Source organism: Mastigoproctus giganteus, chromosome 2, assembly GCF_048544385.1.
Source record: "Mastigoproctus giganteus isolate SK-2022 chromosome 2, ASM4854438v1, whole genome shotgun sequence".
NCBI lineage: Eukaryota > Metazoa > Arthropoda > Arachnida > Uropygi > Thelyphonidae > Mastigoproctus > Mastigoproctus giganteus.
In genome coordinates, this window is record NC_143576.1 from 151,937,430 (window position 1) to 151,962,171 (window position 24,742).

At 39.1% G+C, this 24,742-nt stretch overlaps 1 protein-coding gene across 1 annotated transcript in view; it reads left to right on the top strand.

Annotated features, from left to right (window-relative positions):
• Suv3 (Suv3 RNA helicase) overlaps positions 1-24,742 on the top strand; it is a 349,258-nt gene that overhangs the window by 13,459 nt on the left and 311,057 nt on the right. The window contains exon 2 of the mRNA XM_090368722.1: positions 5,644-5,721. Within this exon, the coding sequence (XP_090224848.1) occupies positions 5,644-5,721 (78 nt within the window). The remainder of the gene's footprint in view (positions 1-5,643; positions 5,722-24,742) is intronic.

Here is a 24,742-nt window from a genome sequence, read left to right on the forward strand (position 1 = left end):
TGGAATAAGAAAGTGTGAAATGGCAACAAAAAACAGGTGCACAGGTTTTGTAAACAAGTGGAGAAACACCATCAAGATTTAGAGCTTTCTTGGAACTTTCAAAGTTCTTCTAGTTTGTCAGAAGAGCACAGGAGGCATTGAGTGTAGGTTTGTTGGGTATTAGATATGACAGGAGGCGGTTTACGAAGACTGTTGATATGAAAGTTAAAAATTTCATTTAAAATTTTGAAAATGTATAACTACCAGAAAGCTAGAATATTTGGTTGCTCTACACTTGGTACCTATGTGTATTGTAATATCAGACATGCCACATGCCTTGAGCTATTGCTGGTTGTTCATATATTGTAGTCATTTTGCAATAACAAGAAGCATTCATAGTGGTTGCTTGGTCTTCATTGCCAAGCAACCACTTTCATTGAACCTGAAGGCCTTCATTTTAAATGAAATCATCATCTCAGACCATTCATTAAATCTTGCTTCATGCAGATGTTTCCGTTGCATTCAGCATTGATTGTTTTTGAGGCCAGTATTTGACATTTCTCTCTTTCCAAATAGGCTTTGTCAGCCTTGAGTTTCTAGTAAAAATTGTAATCCCTTTCCATCAGAGTATAAAATTAGGATGTGATCTCTAACCTTTAGCACGATGATTTAATTTTTGTACTAGTTGTATCTTATTTTTATAATTTTGTGATGATTTTGATGAAATTCACTGTGGGTCCTGTGTGAATATATGTTTTACTTGATATTCACACAGGCTCTGTTCTTTCTCATGTCCAATGAAGATGACATTTTCACATAAAAACTGTTCCTTTTGCATAACAATTTCTAATGAATTACTCAGAGTTTAACAAATGTTAGTAAGATTCTTGTTAGTAATTGAATTTATATTTGCAATGTAATTTACAGTTCAGCAATTGTAGTGTTCCTGATTTGTCCACCTGTTTATGGTAAATCTTCCACATCTGTAGAGGGGGGGGGGCTGCAGTGGACATTGTAAATTAAATGGAATAGACAAACCTAAAATGAGTTCTCCGTTTTGGATCATTTTTGGAAAACCATGTATTTATTCTTCAAATAGGCCTTTGGGATTGGGGTTGTTCATGTTCATAATGATTGCAACGATACTACATTAGGTATGTATCTTTGCAATCATTATGAACAACCATTATAAACTTTTATTGAAATAAAATAAATAAATTAAAATTGTTAATAATATAATAAGTTAAAATAAGTAAAATGAATTAAGCTGTATAAAACTGATAAGTATAATTAAGTTGTATAAAACTGATAAAATAAGATACACTGTATGTACAATAAAATGAAAATAAAATATATACAATGAAATAAAACAATGTGGATAAGACCGAAGCTTTCAGAGGTGTCCGTCTCCTTTATTAACAGTCGATAAAGGAGGCAGTCTGAAAGCTTTGGTTTTATCCACAATTTTTTTTTTCATTTTATTTGTTTTATTTTATTGTACAGACAGTGTATCTTATTTTATCCAGCTTAATTATACTATTAATTTTACCTATTTTATCTTATTATTATTAACAGTTGTAATTTATTTATTTTATTTCAATAAAGGTTTATAATGGTTGGTGTAGTATCATTGCAGTCATTATGAACATCATGTATTTGTTCATCATGCAAAAAAAGCCGTGAATTAGGGTTGAATTTGAAAGTGTCTGCAATTCTGCCCAGACACGATAGGAGGAAGTATACGATGAGCCCTGTCGATCAATTCGGCCCTGGAAAGATTGTGCAAGGCTCAAGGGGTAGAATTTTTTTCAGCCTGGTCTGTACTTGTTAACAGGAGAGACTGCTTCTACAGGGATGGTATACACTTAAATAGAAAGGGTGCAAGAATGTTTGCTGATGCTATCGAGGCAGTGTTAGGTGGGTCGGAAAACTGCTAGATTGGGGGGATACAAGGATTAATAGATTAACAGTAGCCACTGGCAGAGGTGAAAGTGATTCTTGCACTGCTTCTATTGGAATGAGGCGCAGCCTGGAAAATAAGATGCAGGATATTTCAGAGACTGCTGGTAATCATTGGGGTACAAATAAATACATAGGTTGTGTTAGGGTAGCTAAGAAAAAGAACAGGGTGCAAGTATACTTGCGTGTACACCAATGCTAGGAGTTTAGTAAATAAATTTGATGAACTTGAGGTATTGCTCAAAACATCAAAGGCAGATATTGTGGGGATTTCAGAGATGTGGTGTCACACAGATATAAGGAATGCAGAACTGGAATTTGGGGAGTATAATGTCTAAGAAAGGATAGACAGGATAGGAAGGGAGGAGGGGTTATGCTATTAGTTAAGAAATACAAAAAATCCAAGGAAGGGAAGCCAGTGGACATTGCTGGACAGTGCAGTGTCGAGTCAGTTTGGTGTAACGTAAGCATTGGGAGATCAAAATTGAGAGCAGGAGTGTGCTATAGGCCTAATGACTCTGATGAGTATAATAAGAAACTGTACGGGGAAATAGAGTGGGCCAGTAAATCAGAGTCTCTTATAATGGGGGATTTTTATATCCCAGATATTGACTGGAATTTGGGGGCTGGTCACTCACACACTAGCAAGGCTTTTGTGGATTTATTGGATGATTGTTTTCTACATCAGCATGTTCGGGAGGCAACTAGAGGGAGTAATACTCTTGATTTGATTATCAGTAGTGATTCTTCATGCATTAAGAATCGGCAGGTAAATGAACCACTAGGTGATCACAGTGTGCTGAAGTGGGATTTACTCAAAGAGGTAAAGGGAAGGGTTATAGCTTTCGTAAAGGCGACTACGATGGACTGAGACAGTATTTAAATTCTATACAATGGAACCAACTGATGATGTTACCAACAGCAAATTCAAAACGGGAAGCATTCAAAGAACTTATCTTGGAAGCTACTAGGCTTTACATACCAACTAAGAAATATTGTTCAAGGTTTAGGCCTAAGTGGATGTCAGATGAACTAATGAGACATATGGCAGAGAAGAAAAATGCATGGGATACATACAGATTAACACGTGACACAGAAGCCTATGATAGATACAAGTTGATCTGTAACCAAGTTACAAAGGATGTTATGCAGGCGAAGGCAGATTACGAGAAATCTTTGGCAAGGGATGCAACGAAAAACAGCAAAGAGTTCTTTACTTATGTAAACTCTAGAAGGAAGGGGATGAATCATATTGGTCCACTTCATATCAATGGGTCAACTGTTGATGAACCTGCTCAAGTAGCTAACAATCTGAATGAATATTTTGCATTGACATTCACACATGAGGAGTTATTCAGCGAGGGGAATGCCAGAGGTGTATTCAACTCTGGCAATGAGCTAGAGAATCTTGTAATAACTGAGAGTAAAGTGGAGGAGAAATTGTTGAAGATAAATACAAGAAAGGCACCTGGGGTGGATGAGATCTATCCAGTTATATTAAAGGAGGCAGCAAAGGAAGTAAGCAAACCCTTAGCCATAATTATGAGAGCTTCCTTAGACTCAGGGGAAGTACCCATGGACTGGAGATGTGCAAATGTGACCCCAATTCACAAAGGAGGATCAAAGGGCGACACAAGGCCTCAGGTCTGGAGGCCTCATTTCAAGAAGGATGCAGAGCTGCTGGAACGTGTACAGAGAAGGGCAACGAGATTAGTGAATGGAACAAAGGGGTGCTCTTACGAAGAAAGGCTTAAGTTTTGCAAATTACAGTGTCTGGAGACTAGTCACCAGCGAGGTGATCTGATAGAGGTGTATAAAGCCTTGAATGGTTTGAGCATGCTCAATGCTGATGGGATTCTTCCTCTCGCTCAGAATAATCACCTGAGAGGGCATAAATTCAAATTGAGGAAAGACAGATGTAGGATAGACGTGCAGAAATTTGCCTTTAGCCAGCGGGTGGTTGGTTGGTGGAACAGACTTCCATCCCTTGTCGTGGAAGTGGATAGCCTAAATAAGTTTAAGGCTCAGCTGGACAGCTATTTTGAAAGAACAGAGGGGTGAAGTGGAAGTGGGTTTTTTTTTTTTTTTTTGGCTGATGCTGCATAAGCTTGCTTTCTTGCATCAAATGCCTCTACTAATGCTAATGCTATTGTAGACCTGCTAGTTTAACTTCTGTTCCTGGAAAATTAATGGAGGCACTGGTTAAAGAAGCACTGCAGGATCATCTAGACAAGACTTCAGTTATAGCTCAGACACAGCATGGTTTTGTTAAGGGGAAGTCTTGCCTGTCCAATTTGATTGGATGCTATGATGCAGTCACAAAAGAACTGGATGCAGGGAATAACTTTGATATTATATACTTGGATCTTAGAAAGGCTTCTGATACTGTTGCACATGGAAGACTGCTGCACAAATTGGAGCAGTGTGGCATTGGTGGCAAATTGTTGCTATGGATAAAGGGATAGTTGAGTGGCAGAAGACAGAGTGGTAATTAATGGACACTGCTCATCGTGGACTAATGTTATTAGTGGAGTCCCTCAGGGTTCAGTGTTGGGTCCATTGTTGTTTTCTGTATTTATAAATGATATTGATGATGGTATATCAAGCTTAATGTCCAAGTTTGCAGAAGATACGAAGGTTGGCAGGGTTGTCAAGGATACTACTGATACTATGCTACTGCAACAGGATCTGGAAAGGTTGAGCAGATGGGCTGAGAGGTGGCAAATGAAGTTTAACATTTACAAATGTAAAGTACTACATATGGGAAACAGGAACCCCAGAGCAATGTATCAACTCTGTGGTACTACACTGACAGTGGTAGAGAATGAAAGGGACCTGGGGGTGGTTGTGCAGGCAGATATGAAGTTTTTTGAGCAGTGCAGACAGGCTGCAAGAGTAGCTCATGGTGTATTGTCGATGATATATAGGAATTTTTCTAGCAGGGATAAGGAGGTGATTATTCCCTTGTATAAGGCAATGGTCAGGCCACACCTAGAGTACTGTATACAGGTCTAGAGGCCTCATTTCAAGAAAGATGTAGAGATGCTGGAATGAGTACAGTGAAGGGCAACAAGATTAGTGAATGGAATAAAGGGGTGCTCTTACGAAGAAAGGCTTAAGTTTTGCAAATTACAGTGTCTGGGGACTAGGCACCAGCGAGGTGATCTGATAGAGGTGTATAAAGCCTTGAATGGTTTGAGCATGCACAGTGCAGATGGGATTCTTCCTCTTGCTCAGAATAATCACCTGAGAGGGCATAAATTCAAATTGAGAAAAGATAGATGTAGGATAGACGTGAGGAAATTTGCCTTTAGCCAGCCTGTGGTTGGTTGGTGGAATAGACTTCCATCCCTTGTCGTGGAAGTTGATAGCCTAAATAAGTTTAAGGCTGAGCTGGTCAGGTATTTCGAATGAACAGAGGTGTGAAGTGGAAGTGGTTATTTTTTATCTATTTATTTATATTATTTATTTATTTATTTTTTTGGCTGATGCTGCATAAGCTTGCTTTCTTGCATCAAATGCCTGTACTAATGCTAAAATGCTAATGATAAATTTATGCATGAAACTTGGTATTACCATAAAAAGATGATTTATGTGTACAGTACTAAAATAATACTATATGAAAACTGTTATTATAAATGTTTTTTCGTATTGCTAACTTTATGAATCTGATAATTACTGATATTGATTATATTTTTCATATAGATGAATTACTGAGACTACTGAACAAATTTCACAAACTGCCTGAAATTCGTGCAATTGCTGAAGAGAATGGATTGAATAGTATGTAGCACACTAAATTTCATTACCATGGTTTTAAAGCTGAAACTAATTTTTAGAATTTTATACTAAAAGAACTTATGTAAAACTTTATACTATTTTTTAAGGTGTTCTTCACATAGGATATGAAAAGTATATACAGGGTGATTCACTACCAGTGTGACAAACTTACAGGAGGTGTAGGGAGCACAAAGACGAATCGGAATGACATAGCATGGCAGGGTCCAAAATGCCTTCGTCATGCGGTAGAGGGCGTTGAACGGGAGGTCGCGTGAACAGCGATCCTGCTGGAAGTCAGCATTTGCGAACCATTTCTGTTGAAGAAACCAAGTAGCAAAAGTCCTCGGGAGTGGATAATCCACAGGCTTAAATGATTGGATGCGTTACAGATGGTATGAACTCATTTGGTTTGTTGACAGTATCCTCCATACAGTGGATTGGGAAATACCCAATCGTTGGCCTATCGTTCGAGTACTAGTACTCGGATTGCCATCTGCAAGACTTACTAATTCATTTCACAAATATACGTGGCCTCAATTCTAATCTCAACGATGTCCATTTCCACTTGCAGTCTGCCAAACCCCATGTACTTTTTCTGACAGAATCTCAGTTATCGGTTGATTCAACTACTGCTCATCTCAGATGCCCAAATTATTCGCTGTATGATTCCTTTCGCATCAAAGGTGGTACTTGTGCATATGTCCGTTCTATTCCCTGTCAGAGACTAGGCAATTTGGAATCTCCTCTCTTTGATCTTCTCTGGCTTAAAATCTCTACCTCATTGTGTCAAATTCATCTGTTGTCTCTACCGTTCTCCCAACTCCACTAATCACTTGGAGTTCTTTGACTTCCTCTCTTTGCAACTTGACTTTCTCCAGTCCAACTTTCCTAACAGTGAGGTAATTTTCCTTGGTGATTTTAATATTCACAACTCCAGCTGGCTTCCGTTTTCTGGTCACACTGACCCAGCAGGTCGAGATGCTGAGGCTTTTGCAATTACTAATTACCTAGCACAGATGGTTCATTTATCTACAAGAATATCGGACAATCCTAATCATACAGCCAATACGCTTGATCTTTTTCTCACAAACAACCCTTCTAAGTACACGGTCTAAGTGAGAGGTCCTTTAGGCACTTCAGATCACTACTTGGTGATTGTCTCTTCTCCAATAGAACCTTTATCTCGTGGCTATTCCCAACCTCGTGTTGTTTGGCATTACAAGAAAGCAAAATGGGATGTCCTGCGAAACTTCTTTTCATCTTTTTCTTGGTCGGATTACTGTTTCAAAACTTCTGATGTCAACGTTTGCTCAGATCGTGTCAGTGAAATTATTCTTGCAGGAATGGAATCCTTTATCACACACTCCAATTTAAAATCTCTTCCTTTATCTAAACCTTGGTTTTCCAATAATTGTGCTAAGGCTGTTCAAGAGAAGAATGTTGCATATCGTAATTGGCATGTTTCTAATTCTTCAGTTTAATTTTCTGCCTACACCAAAGCTCGCAACAATTGTAAAGCACTTATTAATCAGTCAAAACTAGAGTTTGAACAGGATAAGAGTAGAAAACTTGCTTCTTGCCCTAATGGTAGCCGAGCATTCTGGTCTCTTGCTAAAGCTATTGGCCGCAACTTTTGCCCATCTGTACTCCCACCTCTGTCCAAACCAGATGGTTCTGTTGTCACTTCAGCCAAGGATAAAGCTGACCTGCTAGCATCCCATTTTTCTTCCAGCTCATGTATTAATGATCTTGGTGAAACACCTCCCACCATTCCCAGCACGCTCCATTCAATGCCTCCTGTGGTCTTCCGTCAAAAGGATGTCAGAAGGATTTTGACAAATCTTGATGCTAAGAAAGCTCCAGATTCTGATGGTATTTCTCCACTTGTTCTCGAAACCTGTGCTCCTAAACTTACTCCTATTTTTGCCGCCTGTTTTCCATTTCTTATTCCAAAGGTGTTTTTCCTTCTGCTTGGAAATTTGTTCATATCCAGCCAGTTCCTAAAAAGGGTGACAAATCCCTCCCATCCAATTATCATCCCATTGCGATTACTTCTACTCTTTCTAAAGTAATGGAGAAATCAGTTAACCGCCAACTCTTAAACTACCTAGAAACCTTCCGTCTGATCAACGATCGCCAGTATGGATTCCATCAGTGTCGATCCACTGGCGATATTCTGGCTTATGTTACCCATTTATGGACTAATTCAATGGAAAGTTTCGGTGAAACACAAGTAGTTGCTCTTCACATCTCAAAGGTTTTGATCGTGTTTGGCATAAAGGTTTTCTAAACAAGCTTCCATTTTATGGTTTGCCAACTGTTTTTAGTAATTGGTTATCCAGTTTTCTCTCTGATCACTCACTGAGGGTGATGGTAGATTTCTCTCTGTCGTCTAACTTCTCCACTAATGCCGGTGTCCCCCAAGGTTCAGTTCTTTCCCCCACTCTTTTCCTCTTGTATATTAATGACCTTCTATTGACTGGAAATCCTATCCATAGTTTTGCCGATGATAGTACATTGCATTCCACTTTCCATTTTAAGAAACCTGGTCCTGCTCAATAAATTTTAACGCTTTGAAAATCTGCTACCAATTCCTTAAATGCCGATCTTCAGGTAATTCTCCAGTGGGGCAAAGACAACTTAGTTGATTTCAACCCTTCTAAAACTCAGTCTTGTCTTATATCTCGCAAAAAGGATTCTTCTGCTCCTATGCTTATCTTTAGTGACACTCCGATTTCTAGGCAAAATGATATATCTCTTTTGGGGATTACCCTGACTTCTAATCTCTCTTGGCACAAGCACATTACAAATATTGCTTACTCTGCATCTAAAAAACTTGGTTTTCTCTTTCGCTCTCGGCATTACTTTTCTTCCAAACAGCTGCTCACTCTGTATAAATCGCAAATCCGCCCTGCCATGGAATATTGTTTCCACATCTGGGGTGGTGCCTGCAAAACCTCTCTCAGGCTTCTTGATTCCATTCAGAAGAGGGCTTAGGTTAATTAATGATTCATCTCTAAAGAGTCTCTCCACTCGCTTTCTCACAGACGTACTGTTTCTGCTGCATGCCTCTTCTACATATACTTCCATGGGCACTGTTCTTCTGAATTGGCTTCTATAATTCCTGCTCTCTCTTTCAAAACAGTCCGAACACGTTCCGCCACCAGCCAACATCCATTTACTGTCCAACTTCAAACCTACAGAACCAACTTTTCATCTTCCTCCTTTATTCATTCCACTGCTGTTTTCTGGAACAACCTTCCTTCATACATATTTCCTGAAAATTACAATCTACAGAAGTTCAAGTCCAATGTCAACAAATATCTTCTTTCGTCTTCTCAACCTCCAACCCAAGCACGGTACTAAGTACTATAGGTTCTAATACTTCTCGTGTTTGGGGTTCACATAAAAAAAAAAAAAAAAAAAAAAAAAGACTTGGGACATTCTCCTCATTGTCTGGCGTCCTCGTCGTTCGCTCTCGATTCATGGTACCTTTCGTGAAACAACCAGTCTCACGTAACCTTCTGTGCACATGTGTGAAAATCGTATGATGAGGAGTACGCCTGTGTGGGAAACGTTCCTGGTACAAGCGCTGAGTGGCGCACCCGTTTCAGTCCGTAGCTCCATATGCGAGGTGCATGCCGGCCAGTTCAACTTTTGAATACTCGTCCATCCTACTGCCTCAGGAACCGGTTCGCAAATGCTGACTTCCAGCGGGATCGCTGTTCACGCGACCTCCCATTCAACGTCCTCTACCGCATGACGAAGGCATTTCAGACCCTGCAATGCTATGTGATTCCGATTCGTCTTTGTGCCCCCTAGACCTCCTGCAAGTTTGTCGCACTGGTAGTGAATTACCCTGTTTATTGTTGTCTTTACCTGTATATTTGTTGAATTTACACAGCAAGTAAATTCCTTAATCAAATGAACTTGGTCTAAATCAGGTATACTACAGTATTAATCGATTTTATTAGTATAACAAGAATAACCATCGTGTTGGTCTTTTTTTTTTTTTTTTATCGTTTATCCACACTATTTGTTTCATCAGTATCATAAAGGGTGAGCATACATAAACAACTTTGTATGCAGCTGTTATCAAATTTTGTTTTCCAGTTATGTCCTTTAGACCAGTGTTCTTAAATTTTTTTTGATTGTGGCCTTCTGAGTTTCATTTACTTCTGTGGTCATCTGCACTGTTTATTTATAATATATTGTTTATAATATATGCTCCTAACAGAGAAATATTCTGATAATTATTGATAAATATTCTGATAATTTTGTGTGATCCTTTTGGCTTGATGCAAACTGGCAAGTTTTTCATAGTCTGGTTGCAGTGTTGTCAGTGACAAGCAAAGATCACCCTTCACAACATCAATGTTATGAACTTTTGATAATAGATAAACAACCTGACTAAAGCCAGATTCAACAAGATAAGCAGTGGGAAAAGTGATGAAATACAACTTTGTCTTATCCCAGAGCTGTTGGAAATTTACTAACCTTATCCAGAAATTGTTTCCATGTTTGAATCTAGCTTGAACTGTTATATCTAGCGTGAGCTACAAATCAATGCCACTGATGTTTGAATCTAGCTTGAACTGTAGCTCAATGAGACATTTCTTGTAATGTAATGTCAACATCAACTGCATTCACCCCCACATGGATCCACCACACAATCTGGAAGATTAGTTTCTAGAAGGTTGTTGAACCGAACTTGCATATCACTATACATAAAAGGACCTTAATCTTGCAGTTCGATGTCAACAATGGCCAGTGATAGAAATTGCATTAACTCACGATGTCCAATATTACTCCAGAATATCTTGAGTTTTCCAAAGAAAGCAGTAATGGCCTCTTTGCAAGATATAAGAGTACAGTTTTTTCCTTGTAACCGTTTGTTCAACAAATTCAGCTTTTCAAATATATCTGTTAGATAAAATATGCTACACTTAGCAGAAATGATCTATTCTCCAAACTACTTAATTCTTGAGAAATGACACAGCACTGTCCCAAAGTGCAACAAAATGATGAAGACAATTACCTTTTGATAACTATTGGACCTCTGTATACATTAGTAGGTATTCAAAATCTTCCTCATTTTCCTAATTAAAATCATCAGAAAAGATGATCTTGAAGTGTATTTGATTTAATGAAGTTGGCAGTCTTTATTACAATAGCAAGGGCATTATGTAGATGTCCTCCCAATTTTTTTGCAACCAAATTTGATGGTGGATCACACAGTATATGCAAAAAACTTCAGGCACAGTATTTTTTTAAATGAGCAATGAATCCTTTGTCCCATGTTTCCCAAACTAAAAGGGGTCAAAAGGGAAATACTTCCCATCTTTCCCAAGGTTTCCCAAACTAAAAGGGAAGCCAAAAGGGGTCATAAAGCTTGCAGACCCCTTTTGGCTTCGAAAAATAACACATCACATCCTTGCTCATGTCTGGATGATAGGTATCCAAAATTAAAAATTTATATCTCAGAACCAATTTATTATATGTTTACAATCTACCTTTTTCTGATTGATGCAAAAAATAAGTGAATAATAAACTGTCACTATTTGAGTATACATTCAATTGTACCTCATAGGCTACTAGTGTGAAGAATAGTGTTGTTTCTTCATCTCACAAAGTCCTTTAAAGTTGGGAGCAATTGTAGACACTGAATTCTCATGTCACGTTTGACATCTAGTCTGTAACAATATTTAGATTTTGTTGCCGTTACCTTGAAAATGCAGCTTTAGACAGATAAGTTGTGGGAAATGGAAGATGTTTGAGCACTGCATATATAGTCATTTGCAGATATTCTTCAAGAAGACTTCACCAGAAGAAGCTCACTGAATTTCTGTTTCAAGCTAGTATCAGATGTAATATATATATCAAACACTCGTAATTTTGCATAGCTGTGCCATCTGGTTTCTCTGAAATACAAAATGGATTTTGGACCCAGGTAGCATCATTGATAGAAGATGGGAAGTATTTCCAAAAAGCCTGTTGCAAACCATTTAAATGTTGCATGATGCTACCATAAATAGTTTCCTCCAAGCTAGATCCTGTGTCTATCAAAAAGTCATTCAGACTTGGAAAGCATTCATACTGCCTTTTTTCTACACACCTCTTCCAAAATTCAAGTTTACAAGCTCTTTCCTTAACTTGAAAGAATTTGTTTTTTTTTTTTTTTTTTTTTTAATGAAAACCCCAAACACGAGAGGTATTAGAACCTATAGTACTTAGTACCATGCTTGGGTTGGAAGTTGAGAAGACTAAAGAAGATATTTGTTGACATTAGACTTGAACTTCTGTAATTTTCAGGAAATACGTACGAAGGAAGGTTGTTCCAGAAAACAGCAGTTGAATAAATAAACGAGGAAGATGAAAAGTTGGTTCTGTGAGTTTCAAGTTGGACAGTAAATGGATGTTGGCTGGTGGCGGCACATGTTTGGACTGTTTTGAAGGAGAGCAGGAATTACAGAAGTCAATTCAGAAGAACAGTGCCCATGAAAGTATCTGTAGAAAAGGCATGCAGCAGAAGGAGTACGTCTATGAGACAGAGAGTGGAGAGACTGTTAGAGAGGAGTCATAAATTAACCCAAACTGCCCTCTTCTGAATGGAATCTAGAAGCCTGAGAGAGGTTTTGGGGGGCACCACCCCAGATGTGGGAACAATATTCCATGGCAGGGCAGATTTGCGATTTTTACAGAGTGAACAGCTGTTTGGAAGAAAAGTAACACCGAGGACCAAAGAGAAAACCAAGTTTTTTTAGATGCAGAGGAAGCAATATTTGTAATGTGCTTGTACCAAGAGAGATTAGATGGTTGGTTGGTCCTTGGGTTTTATTGGCGCATTAGCAACTAAGGCTATAATGCACCAAAACCAGGTGATATATAAAAATTTTAATTTCACTGACCTAATTACTTAGGTCAACATGTCAGAAGGGGGGTCTGAATGTTCCTCACATTCAGACCCCCTTCCTCTTGTTCCCCAGGCCTTCTCTTCTCTTTTTTTTTTTTAACTTGGTCTTCATCCAGGACGCTCAGGCGACCCTGGCAGAGACCAGCCAGAGAATAAAGGGCAGCCTGGCTACCTCCTAGCGGTGTGTACGGGCAACGTGAGGTCCCACCAGGGGCCCCACGGCCAAATGCCAGGACACCCAACAGAACCTAACGCAATATGTCATATACAACAGACAACACTTTTCTGGCATTTACAGTAGTTCTGTATTTCTTCACAGCGTACATATGGCGCAGATGTGAGAAATCACAGGTGGCACCTGACCCTAACACTATGCACACTATAACACTATGTCAAGATATAAAATAACAAAGGTATAAAATGTAAAAAAGATAAATCAATAAAGAAACAATCATAACATGTAAATTTTAAATACAATTAAAAATCTTTACTGATTTAAAATATCTAAAAACAGCAGACATGTGGTCATTGTCGGATAAAATCTGACTGAGTGTATACGGCTCAGTCAGATGATTAAAAGCGGTAAAACGGATATTGCTAAAATCTGGACAATCAATTAAAATGTGTCTGATTGATAAAATTATGCGGCAGGACTCACACATAGGAGAGTCATCAGCCCTCAGCAAAAACGAATGAGTCAAATGACTATGTCCTATGCGGGTCCGGGCAAGAACAATTTCTCCTTACGATTCCTGCACAGACTAGACTAGACTGCCACGGTTCAATTACAGGCTTTATACAATATAATTTATTCATAGTCTGTCTATTCCATGAATCCTGCCATTGAGAGTGTATCTTTTGGTGATTATTTGCCTGTAGTCTGTATAGGGGACTGACAGGCAGCGATTATTATTGGGAATTGCTGATTTGGCTGCGGTGTCAGCCAAATCATTTCCCCTAATCCCAACGTGGCTAGGAATCCAGCAGAAGCGGATATCATATTCATGTTCACGGAGGAAGTGAATCTTCTGCTGAATGCTAGACAGAACTGGATGAGAATTATGTCTCACGGTTATTAAAGCCTGTAACATGCTGAGAGAGTCGGAATATAAAACGAACCGTTGGTATTGGCATTTATTAATGTGATTCAAGGCTAACTCTATAGCATGCAGCTCTGCAGTAAATATGCTGCATTCAGAGGAATCTGCTCCGATGTGGTGGTGTCTGTAAAGACAGCAGCAAATCCCACATATGATTCCGACTTCGAACCGTCTGTGTAAACTGGCGCGAAGTCAGAATGTTCAGTTCGGTGTGCTGAATAAAGCTGCAAGTAGACAGATGATGGAGTGTCCGACTTTCCCCAATTTCTAAGGGAGAAGTCATGTTGGAACATGAGCATGCCAGGATGGAAGGGGTTGCTTTGGTGTTTGGGCAACCTTGTCTACCTTGATATTAAGTTCTTTGAGTAGCTCTTGGAGACAAATACCAAAAGGACGATTGGCAGTCTTACGGGTGTTGTACAAATTTTCCCATCGTGGCTCAAAAACGAATGGCCCCACGTAGGATGGTTTGGCAGGGATTTCAGTTTTAAAGCGTACTTTAGAGACAACTGCTTACATCGAAGTGATAACAGTGGTTCGTTTGCTTCACTGTATAAGCTCTGGACAGGAGATGTTCGAAATGCTCCAGTAGCGATACGGAGAGCTCGATGATGGACAGGATCCAGCCATCGAAGTACACTGTCTCTGGCCGAATTGTATACCAGGGATCCGTAATCTAGTCTGGATCGTACAAGTGCCCAGTAGATACGTAGTAGGGTGCATCTATCCGCACCCCAAGATATAGAGGAAAGAGAGTGCAGAATATTCAGCCCTCTTGTGCACTTTGTGCGGAGTTGATGGATGTGATCCAGAAAGGTCAGCTTTTTATCAAATAAGAGTCCCAAGAATTTTGTGCCCGCCGCTACTGGAATAGCATTTTGTCCGAGCCTTAATTCAAGTTCAGGATGAAGATTACGCTTACGACAAAAATGTATGCAAACGGTCTTCTCCGGCAAGAAACTGAAGCCATTAGCAAGTGCCCAGGAATTAAGGCGATCAATGGCTTTTTGCAGTTGTCTTTCAATAACCCTCACGTTGCATGACTGACAAAATATGCTCAAGTCATCAACATAGAGGGCACTGTTTACAGTTGGAGGAAGTTGTTCTGTGATGGAATTTACTTTGATGGCAAAAAGTGTGACACTTAAAACTGATCCTTGTGGTACTCCCTCCTCTTGGGTGAAGGAACGAGAGAGTGAGGATCCCACACGAACTTGGAAAGATCAATTGGCTAAAAAGGTTTTAATAAAAATGGGGAGTTGCCCTCTAAGACCAAGGCAATGCAAATCTTTTAAGATGCTAAATCTCCAAGTTGTGTCATACGCTTTCTCCATATCAAAGAATACAGACACTAAATGTTCACATTTTAGGAAAGCATCCCGGATGGATGTTTCCAGTGTAATAAGATGGTCCAAAGTGAACCGGGAGGGATTAGAAGTCAAGGGTAATCCCCAAAGGAGATATATCATTTTGCCTAGAAATTGGAGTGTCACCAAAGATAAGCATAGGAGCAGAAGAATCCTTTTTTGCGAGATATAAGACAAGACTGAGTTTTAGACGGATTGAAATCAACTAAGTTGTCTTTACCCCACTGGAGAATTACCTGGAGATCGGCATTTAAGGAATTGGTAGCGGATATTAAAGAAGTTGAAGCTGATTGAGCAGGGCAAGTTTTTTCAAAATGGAAAGTGAAATGCAATGTGCTATCATCGGCAAAACTATGGATAGGATTTCCAGTCAATGGAAGAAGGTCATTAATATACAAGAGGAAAAGAGTGGGGGAAAGAACTGAACCTTGGGGGACACCAGCATTAGTGGAGAAGTTAGAAGGCAGAGAGCCATCTACCATCACCCTCAGTGAGCGATCAGAGAGAAAACTGGATAACCAATTACAAAAAACAGTTGACAAACCATTAGTTGGAAGCTTGTTTAGAAGACCTTTATGCCAAACACGATCGAAACCCTTTGAGATGCCAAGAGCAACTGCTTGTGTTTCACCAAACCTTTCCATTGAATTAGTCCATAAATGGGTAACATAAGCCAGAATATCATCAGTGGATCGACAGTGACGGAATCCATACTGGCAATCATTGATCAGATGGAAGGTAATAGTAGTAGTGGCATGTGATGCAAGAAAGCAAGCTTATGCAGCATCAGCCAAAAAAAAAAAAAATTTTTACACCATTCTCTCCAAATGCCTGTCCAGTTTCTCCTTAAATTTATTTAACCTATCAACTTCCACAACGACAGATGGAAGTTTGTTCCTGCAATTAACCATCTGCTGGCCAAAGGCAAATTTCTGTACATCTATTCTACATCTGTCTTTTCTTAATTTGAATTTATGCCCCCTTAGGTTCTTCATCTGAATAAGTGGAAGGATCCCATCAGAATTCAGCATGCTCAACCCATTCAAGGCCTTTATGCCAAATATAGGGTGTTTAAAGTTGGTGGAGAATTGATTTCTCCATTAATTTAGAAAGAGTAGAAGTAATTGCAATGGGATGATAATTGGATGGTAGGGACTTGTCACCCTTTTTAGGAACTGGCTGGATATGAGGAAATTTCCAAGCAGAATGAAAAACACCTTTGGAATAAGAAAGTGAAAAATGGCTGCAAAGAACAGGAGTAATTCAGGAGCACAGGTTTTGAGAACAAATGGAGAAATACCATCAGGACCTGGAGCTTTCTTAGCATCAAGATTCGCCAAAATCCTTCTGACATCCTTTTAATGGAAGACCACAGGAGGCATTGAATGGAGCGTGTTGGGAATAGTGGGAGTCTTTTTTACCAAGATCATTAATTCACGAGTTGGAAGGAAATGGGATGCTAGCAGGTCAGCTTTATCCTTGGCTGAAGTGACAACAGAACCATCTGGTTTTGCAGGGGTGGGAGCAGAGATGGGCAAATGTTGTGGTCAATAGCTTTGGCAAGAGACCAGAATGCTTCGCTGCCATTAAGGCAAGAAGCAAGTTTTCTACTCTTAGCCTGTTCAAAATCTAGTTTGAACTGATTAATGACTGCTTTACAATTGTTGCGAGCTTTGGTGTAGGCAGAAAATGTAACTGAAGAATGGGAAACAAGCCAATTACAATATGCAACGTTTTTCTCTTGAACAGTCTTAGCACATTTATTGGAAACCCAAGGTTTAGATAAAGGAGAAGATTTTACAGTGGAGTGTGGAATAAAGGATTCCATTTGTACAAGAATAATTTCACTGACATGATCTGAGCAAACATTGACATCAGAAGTTTTGAAACAGTAGTCCGACCAAGGAAAAGAAGAAAAGAAATCTCGCAGGTCATCGCAAGAATGCCATTTTGGCATTCTTGTAATGCAAAACAATACGAGGTTGGGAATAGCCATGAGATAAAGGCTCCATTGGAGAAGAGTCAATCGCCAAGTTGTGATCTGAGGTACCTAAATGACCACTCATTTCGACCGTGTACTTAGAAGGGTTGTTTGTGAGAAAAAGATCTGGGGTGTTGCCTGTATGGTTAGGATTTTCCGGTATTCTTGTTGGTAAATGAACAATCTGTGTAAGGTCATTAGAAATTGCAAAAGCCTCAGCATCTCGACCAGCTGGAATTGTGAACATTAAAATCACCAAGGAAAATTACCTTACCGTTAGGAAAGTTGGACTGGAGAAAGTCAAGTTGCAAAGAGAGGAAGTCAAAGAGCTCCAAGTGATTAATAGAGTTTGGAGAACGGTAGAGACAACAGATGAATTGGACACAGTGAGTTAATTAATTCTTTTAAAAATATCTGCAAAGTATGCCAATTTTTGCAGCCAAAATGTATTTACCAAACAGTGAGAAAGATGAAATGGGTGATCAATAAAAAAAAAAAAGAATAAATGGCTAAGGTGAAGAAAGCAAACACAAGAACCATGGCAGACTTCGGGAAACTTACCAGACAAACTAGTTTTCTGCTACCGCAGTTTCTCCCAGCATTCTCTGTAAACTGATGTTATTGGTAGTGGCAGTAGAAGTCGATAACGATGTATTGATTAGTTTTTTCTCATTGTTAAAAGCAGATTATTGGAATTCATTAGTGTTTTCTCTGCTGAAATATACTTAAGAGTACACCCTCCAGACTGCCTCAGTCTTAGGGTGTTTATCCCCCCTCCCACTGTTTTAAAATAGAAGAAAACAACTTCTACTGCCACTACCAATAACATCCACCATCGCAGAAGTCATTTTCCTATTTTAAAACAGTATGAAGGGGGGGTAAACACCCTAAGTAAATTTCAGCCGTGATGGCATTACACTCATGAACTCCAATAATCTGCTTTTAATAATGAGAAAAAACTAATCAATACATCGTTATTGACTTCTACTGCCACTACCGATAACATGCACCGTCTGTTTACCAAGAATGCAAGGAGAAACTGCAGCAGCAGGGGATACCAGTGTGTCTAGTAAGTTTCCCAAAGTTTGCTGTGGTTCTCATGTTGGCTTTCTTTACCTTCACTGAATAAATTTTTGAGCGAAGTTCAGAAACTCTAACAAGAACTTCCCCTAGAAGGTCACCTTATTTGTGATGAAGCAGCAGATACAACACTGCTACCCATTTCTTTGCAAAATAACTTAAATGCTCTGCAATTAAGCAGCCTAGATTTAATGTTGTTCACTATCTTTACAGGGCACCTCCCTAGCCAGGTGGGAAGAAGCAGCAGTGCGTAGCACACACTTCTTGATTAGACTGGGGTTTGAGCCCGTCACCACCAAATACGGAGGATGTGGAAAGGTCAGGGAATGACCACTGCATATCCAGGAGCAATATGGCCTTAGTTGCTAATGCTCCTAAAAACCAAATAACAATAACTATCTTTACAGCATCATCTAACACAGTTTTTAGGTCTTTGTCCATTGTTTTAGTGACTAATGCTTGTCGATGGAGCACACAGTGGCTAATCGAATAAGACAGTGCCAACTCTTTGATACGTGCCACCATCACTGCCAGTTTTTTCTGTCATTGCTCTGGTCCCATCAACATACGTGCACACACACATCAAAACGCTTTTTCCAACTGATTTCATGTTCTATCATATAAATATTTATGACATTAAACATTTCTTCTCCAGGTGTGCAACTTTTAAGAGATTTTACAGGGCAGTAAATTTTCCACAGTTTTGTTACGGAATAAGTAACGTACAAATATAAATAATATTGCTAACCGTGGCATGTCTGTTGATTTGTCAAGTTGCAACGATAAAGCAAAGCTGGATTTAAGTTGTTACACCAATTGGTTTTTTATATCTCCTGACAGATCTTGAATGCAGCATTTAACAATATTATTAGATTACTGAACTGTTTAAAGTTTCATTTTCATCTTCTCACCAAGCACAAAAGTTGTCATTTCACTGGACGTGGCTTAATTAAGGTTTCTGGAATTGTTATAGGCTTCTCCTACAAGGGCAGTACAGTTACTTATCTTGAAAGCAGACTCGGTAGCATTTTATTTATCAATTTTTTGAACTTTTCACAGTAAGGCTAATGCCTCACACTTAAGGTTAATGCTGCACACTTATGCTTGAAAAAACTAATATCTTTATCCTTATATTCAGGGTGGTTAGTATCACAATGTCTATGAAGCTTGGCAGGTAACCTAGAAGTTTGATAACACTTTGTTGCACAAGATGCATAGCACAACAGGGGCAAGTTCATCACCTGTATACGTAAGCCCCAGAGACAAATCATTGTACTTCTGTTTTTCACTACTTTCTGCAGTTCTAGAACTGCTGGTATTAGATGGTGATGAAAAACGTTGAGATTTTTAAAAGCAATAGCTTTTTGGAGTGAGGGGGTAACACACAATCTAAGTGGTGTCTAGGAAATAAGTGAACTTATATACCAACCATTAGATGAATTTTTACTGTAACTAAAAATTTTTACAAATAAATATCAAAAAATATATATATCAAAAAAAAAAACAAATTATGTAATTTACTATAATTTACAATAAACTGATGGCTGTATATTACGGAATGCTAAAACTATAATAAAATCATTTACTATAAAATATGCTAAAATATAAAGATTAAAAGCGCAAAAAAACCTGAAGGTTTCGAGAGCATCAGCTCTCTTCCTCAACAGTGATAAGACTTCCTGCAACATCTCCTTATATAACAGGCTCACGGTACCTCCACACGTGGTTCCCTCAGCGCATGGGCAGAACCAGAAGCGGAAATGGCTCAGGTACGTGGCAAACAAAATCGTTCATCCGTACTACGGACAACTGCTTCAAAAATAGAGAGCGTTGGTTACATCTGCCTCTTTTTAGCTATTGATCCATGATAAATAAAAAACAAATTAACATTGATGCTATGCATGCTGCTTCACTGAGACTACTGTAGCTAATAAAAATAATTACTTCACTTCCCTTGTAATTATGTTAATGCTATATGAACTACGATTAAACTGAACTGGTGATCTGTGGTGGTAAAAGTCACAGCTAGATATACTAAAATCTGTAGCGATACAACAATGCAAATTTGTTAATTTAACATGGATATTTTTTTTCTGTGTCCACATGCAATATACATGGGTGGACGGTGTGGTGTTGAGTCTGTTTGATGTAACATACGCACTGGGAAAGCAAACTTGAGAGTAGGAGTGTGTTATGGGGCTAATGACTCTAATGAGTACAACGAACAACTGTACAGAGAAATAGTGGGCCTAAATCAGATTGTCTTGTAATGGGCGATTTTAACTTCCCAGATACTGGAACTTGTGTGTTGGTCACGCACACACTAGCAAATGTTTTTTAGATTTATTGGATGATTGTTTTCTACAGCAACATGTTTGAGAGTCAACCAGAGGGTGTAATACTCTTAATCTGATTATCTGCAGTGATTATTCGTGCATTAAGATCTGCATATAAAGGAACCACGAGGTGGCAGTGATCACAGTGTACCGATGTTGGGATTTACTCTACAATGTAACTACTATCAGGGGTAAAGGGAATGGTTTTTGCTTTCGTGGAGGTGACTATAGTGGTCTTGAACATTTTTTAAATTCTGTACAGTGGGACCAACTGATCATTTTACCAACATTAAATTCTAAATGGGAAGCATTCAAGGAAATTAATCTTGGAAGCTACTAGGCTTTTCATAGCAACTAAGAAATTCTGTTCAAGGTTTGAGATTAAATGGATGTTAGATGAACTAATCAGGCTTGTGGCAGAGAAGAAAAATTCATGGGATGCATACAATTTATCAGGAGAAACGTGCTTATGATAAATATAAGGTAGCCTGTAATCAAGTCACAATGGAGGTTAGGCAAGTAAAGACAGATTACAAGAAATCTTTGGTAAAGGATGCAAAGAAAAACAGACTTCTTTACTTATGTAAACTCTAGAAGGAAGAGGATGAATCCGTTTGGTCCACATGATATCAATGGTTCGATTGTTGATTCTGCTCAGGTAGCTGACAAACTGGATTAATATTTTGTATCTACATTCACATATGAGGAATTCTGTAGGGAAGTGGAGCCAGAAGCTTATCAAACTCTAACAGGGAGTTAAATGATTTTGTAATAACTCAGAGCAGCAAAGTGGAGGAGAAACTATTGAAGTTAAACATAATAAAGGCACCTGGGGTGGATCTATCCAGTTTTATTAAAGGAGGCAGCAAAGGAAGCAAGCAGGCCCTTTGCCATAATAATGAGAGTATCAGTGGATTCAGTGGAGATCCCTGCAGACTGGAGATGTGTAAATGTATCCCCATTTCACAAAGGGAGATCAAAGGGTGACACAAGTAGCAACATACCTGCTAGTTTAACTTCTGGAGTCACTGATAAAAGAAGTAATGTAGGATCATCTAGATAAGACTGCAGTTATAGTTCACACTCAGCAGGGATTTGTTAAGAGGAATTCTTGTTACCAGTTTGATTGGATACTACGATGTGGTCACAAAGCAACTGTATGAAAAAAATAAATTTGATATCATATACTTGGATTTTAGGAAAGCTTTTGATACTGTTGCACATGGAAGACTACTGTATAAGTTGGAGCAGTATGGCATTAAGGACAAGTTGCTGCTGTGGATAAAGCGATCGTTGAGCGGGAGAAAACAGTGGTAATCAATGGACACTGCTCTTCATGGACTAATGTTATTAGTGGAGTCCCGCATGGGTCTGTGTTGGGCCCATTGTTGTTTTCTGTATTTATTAATGATATTGATGAAGACATCAGGCTTAATGTCCAAGTTTGCAGAGGATATGAAGGTTGGTAGGGTTGTTAATGACAGTAAGGATGGTATGCTATTGCAACAGAATCTGGAAAAGTTGAGCTGATGGGCTGAGAGATGGCAACTGAAGTTTAACATTGATAAATGCAAAGGACTCCATATTGGTAGCAATAATCCCAGAGTAACATAACCAACTATGTGGTACTACACACAGGGTAGTGGCAAATGAAAAAGACCTGGAGATAATTATGCGGTCAGATATGAAGTTTTCTGAGTAGTGCAGATGGGCTACAAGAGTTACTCATGCAGTCTTGTGGAACAAAGGGTTGCTGTTACCAAGATAGGCTTTAGTTCTGCAAATTACAGCATTGGAGACTAGGCACCTGCGAGGTGATCTCATTGAGGGGTATAAAGTCTTGAATGGTTTTAGCAAGCTCACTGCTGATGGGATTCTTTCTCTTGCTCAGATGCCGCACCTGAGGGGACATAAATTCAAATTGAGGAAAAACAGGTGTAGAATAGATATGTGCAAATTTGCATTTAGCCAGCGGGTGGTTGATTGCTGTAACTAAACTCCATCTGTTGTTGTGGAAGTTGACAGTTTAAATAAATTCAAGGCTGAACTGGATGAAATTTTGGATTGAATAGGTAACTGGAAGGTGTTTCTTTTTTATTTGTTTTTTTTTTTTTTTTTTTTAGCTGATACTATATAAGCTGACTTTTTTTCATCATATGCCTCTACTAATGCTAATACTTTGTAATTAGATAGCTACAAATATATATCAGTAGCAGATGATGCTATTGACATATACTCATAGTGGTAATTCTTGGCAGAGTGGCTTAGGATGATTGCAGATGTTGCTGCTTCTACAATAGCATTAGCATTAGTAGAGGCATTTGATGCAAGAAAGCAAGCTTATGCAGCATCAGCCAAAAAAAAAAAAAAAAAAAACCCACTTCCACTTCACCCCTCTGTTCTTTCAAAATAGCTGTCCAGCTGAGCCTTAAACTTATTTAGGCTATCCACTTCCACGACAAGGGATGGAAGTCTGTTCCACCAACCAACCACCCGCTGGCTAAAGGCAAATTTCTGCACGTCTATCCTACATCTGTCTTTCCTCAATTTGAATTTATGCCCTCTCAGGTGATTATTCTGAGCGAGAGGAAGAATCCCATCAGCATTGAGCATGCTCAAACCATTCAAGGCTTTATACACCTCTATCAGATCACCTCGCTGGTGACTAGTCTCCAGACACTGTAATTTGCAAAACTTAAGCCTTTCTTCGTAAGAGCACCCCTTTGTTCCATTCACTAATCTCGTTGCCCTTCTCTGTACACGTTCCAGCAGCTCTGCATCCTTCTTGAAATGAGGCCTCCAGACCTGAGGCCTTGTGTCGCCCTTTGATCCTCCTTTGTGAATTGGGGTCACATTTGCACATCTCCAGTCCATGGGTACTTCCCCTGAGTCTAAGGAAGCTCTCATAATTATGGCTAAGGGTTTGCTTACTTCCTTTGCTGCCTCCTTTAATATAACTGGATAGATCTCATCCACCCCAGGTGCCTTTCTTGTATTTATCTTCAACAATTTCTCCTCCACTTTACTCTCAGTTATTACAAGATTCTCTAGCTCATTGCCAGAGTTGAATACACCTCTGGCATTCCCCTCGCTGAAGAACTCCTCATGTGTGAATGTCAATGCAAAATATTCATTCAGATTGTTAGCTACTTGAGCAGGTTCATCAACAGTTGACCCATTGATATGAAGTGGACCAATATGATTCATCCCCTTCCTTCTAGAGTTTACATAAGTAAAGAACTCTTTGCTGTTTTTCGTTGCATCCCTTGCCAAAGATTTCTCGTAATCTGCCTTCGCCTGCATAACATCCTTTGTAACTTGGTTACAGATCAACTTGTATCTATCATAGGCTTCTGTGTCACGTGTTAATCTGTATGTATCCCATGCATTTTTCTTCTCTGCCATATGTCTCATTAGTTCATCTGACATCCACTTAGGCCTAAACCTTGAACAATATTTCTTAGTTGGTATGTAAAGCCTAGTAGCTTCCAAGATAAGTTCTTTGAATGCTTCCCATTTTGAATTTGCTGTTGGTAACATCATCAGTTGGTTCCATTGTATAGAATTTAAATACTGTCTCAGTCCATCGTAGTCGCCTTTACGAAAGCTATAACCCTTCCCTTTACCTCTTTGAGTAAATCCCACTTCAGCACACTGTGATCACCTAGTGGTTCATTTAAATGCCGATTCTTAATGCATGAAGAATCACTACTGATAATCAAATCAAGAGTATTACTCCCTCTAGTTGCCTCCCGAACATGCTGATGTAGAAAACAATCATCCAATAAATCCACAAAAGCCTTGCTAGTGTGTGAGTGACCAGCCCCCAAATTCCAGTCAATATCTGGGATATAAAAATCCCCCATTATAAGAGACTCTGATTTACTGGCCCACTCTATTTCCCCGTACAGTTTCTTATTATACTCATCAGAGTCATTAGGCCTATAGCACACTCCTGCTCTCAATTTTGATCTCCCAATGCTTACGTTACACCAAACTGACTCGACACTGCACTGTCCAGCAATGTCCACTGGCTTCCCTTCCTTGGATTTTTTGTATTTCTTAACTAATAGCATAACCCCTCCTCCCTTCCTATCCTGTCTATCCTTTCTTAGACATTATACTCCCCAAATTCCAGTTCTGCATTCCTTATATCTGTGTGACACCACATCTCTGAAATCCCCACAATATCTGCCTTTGATGTTTTGAGCAATACCTCAAGTTCATCAAATTTATTTACTAAACTC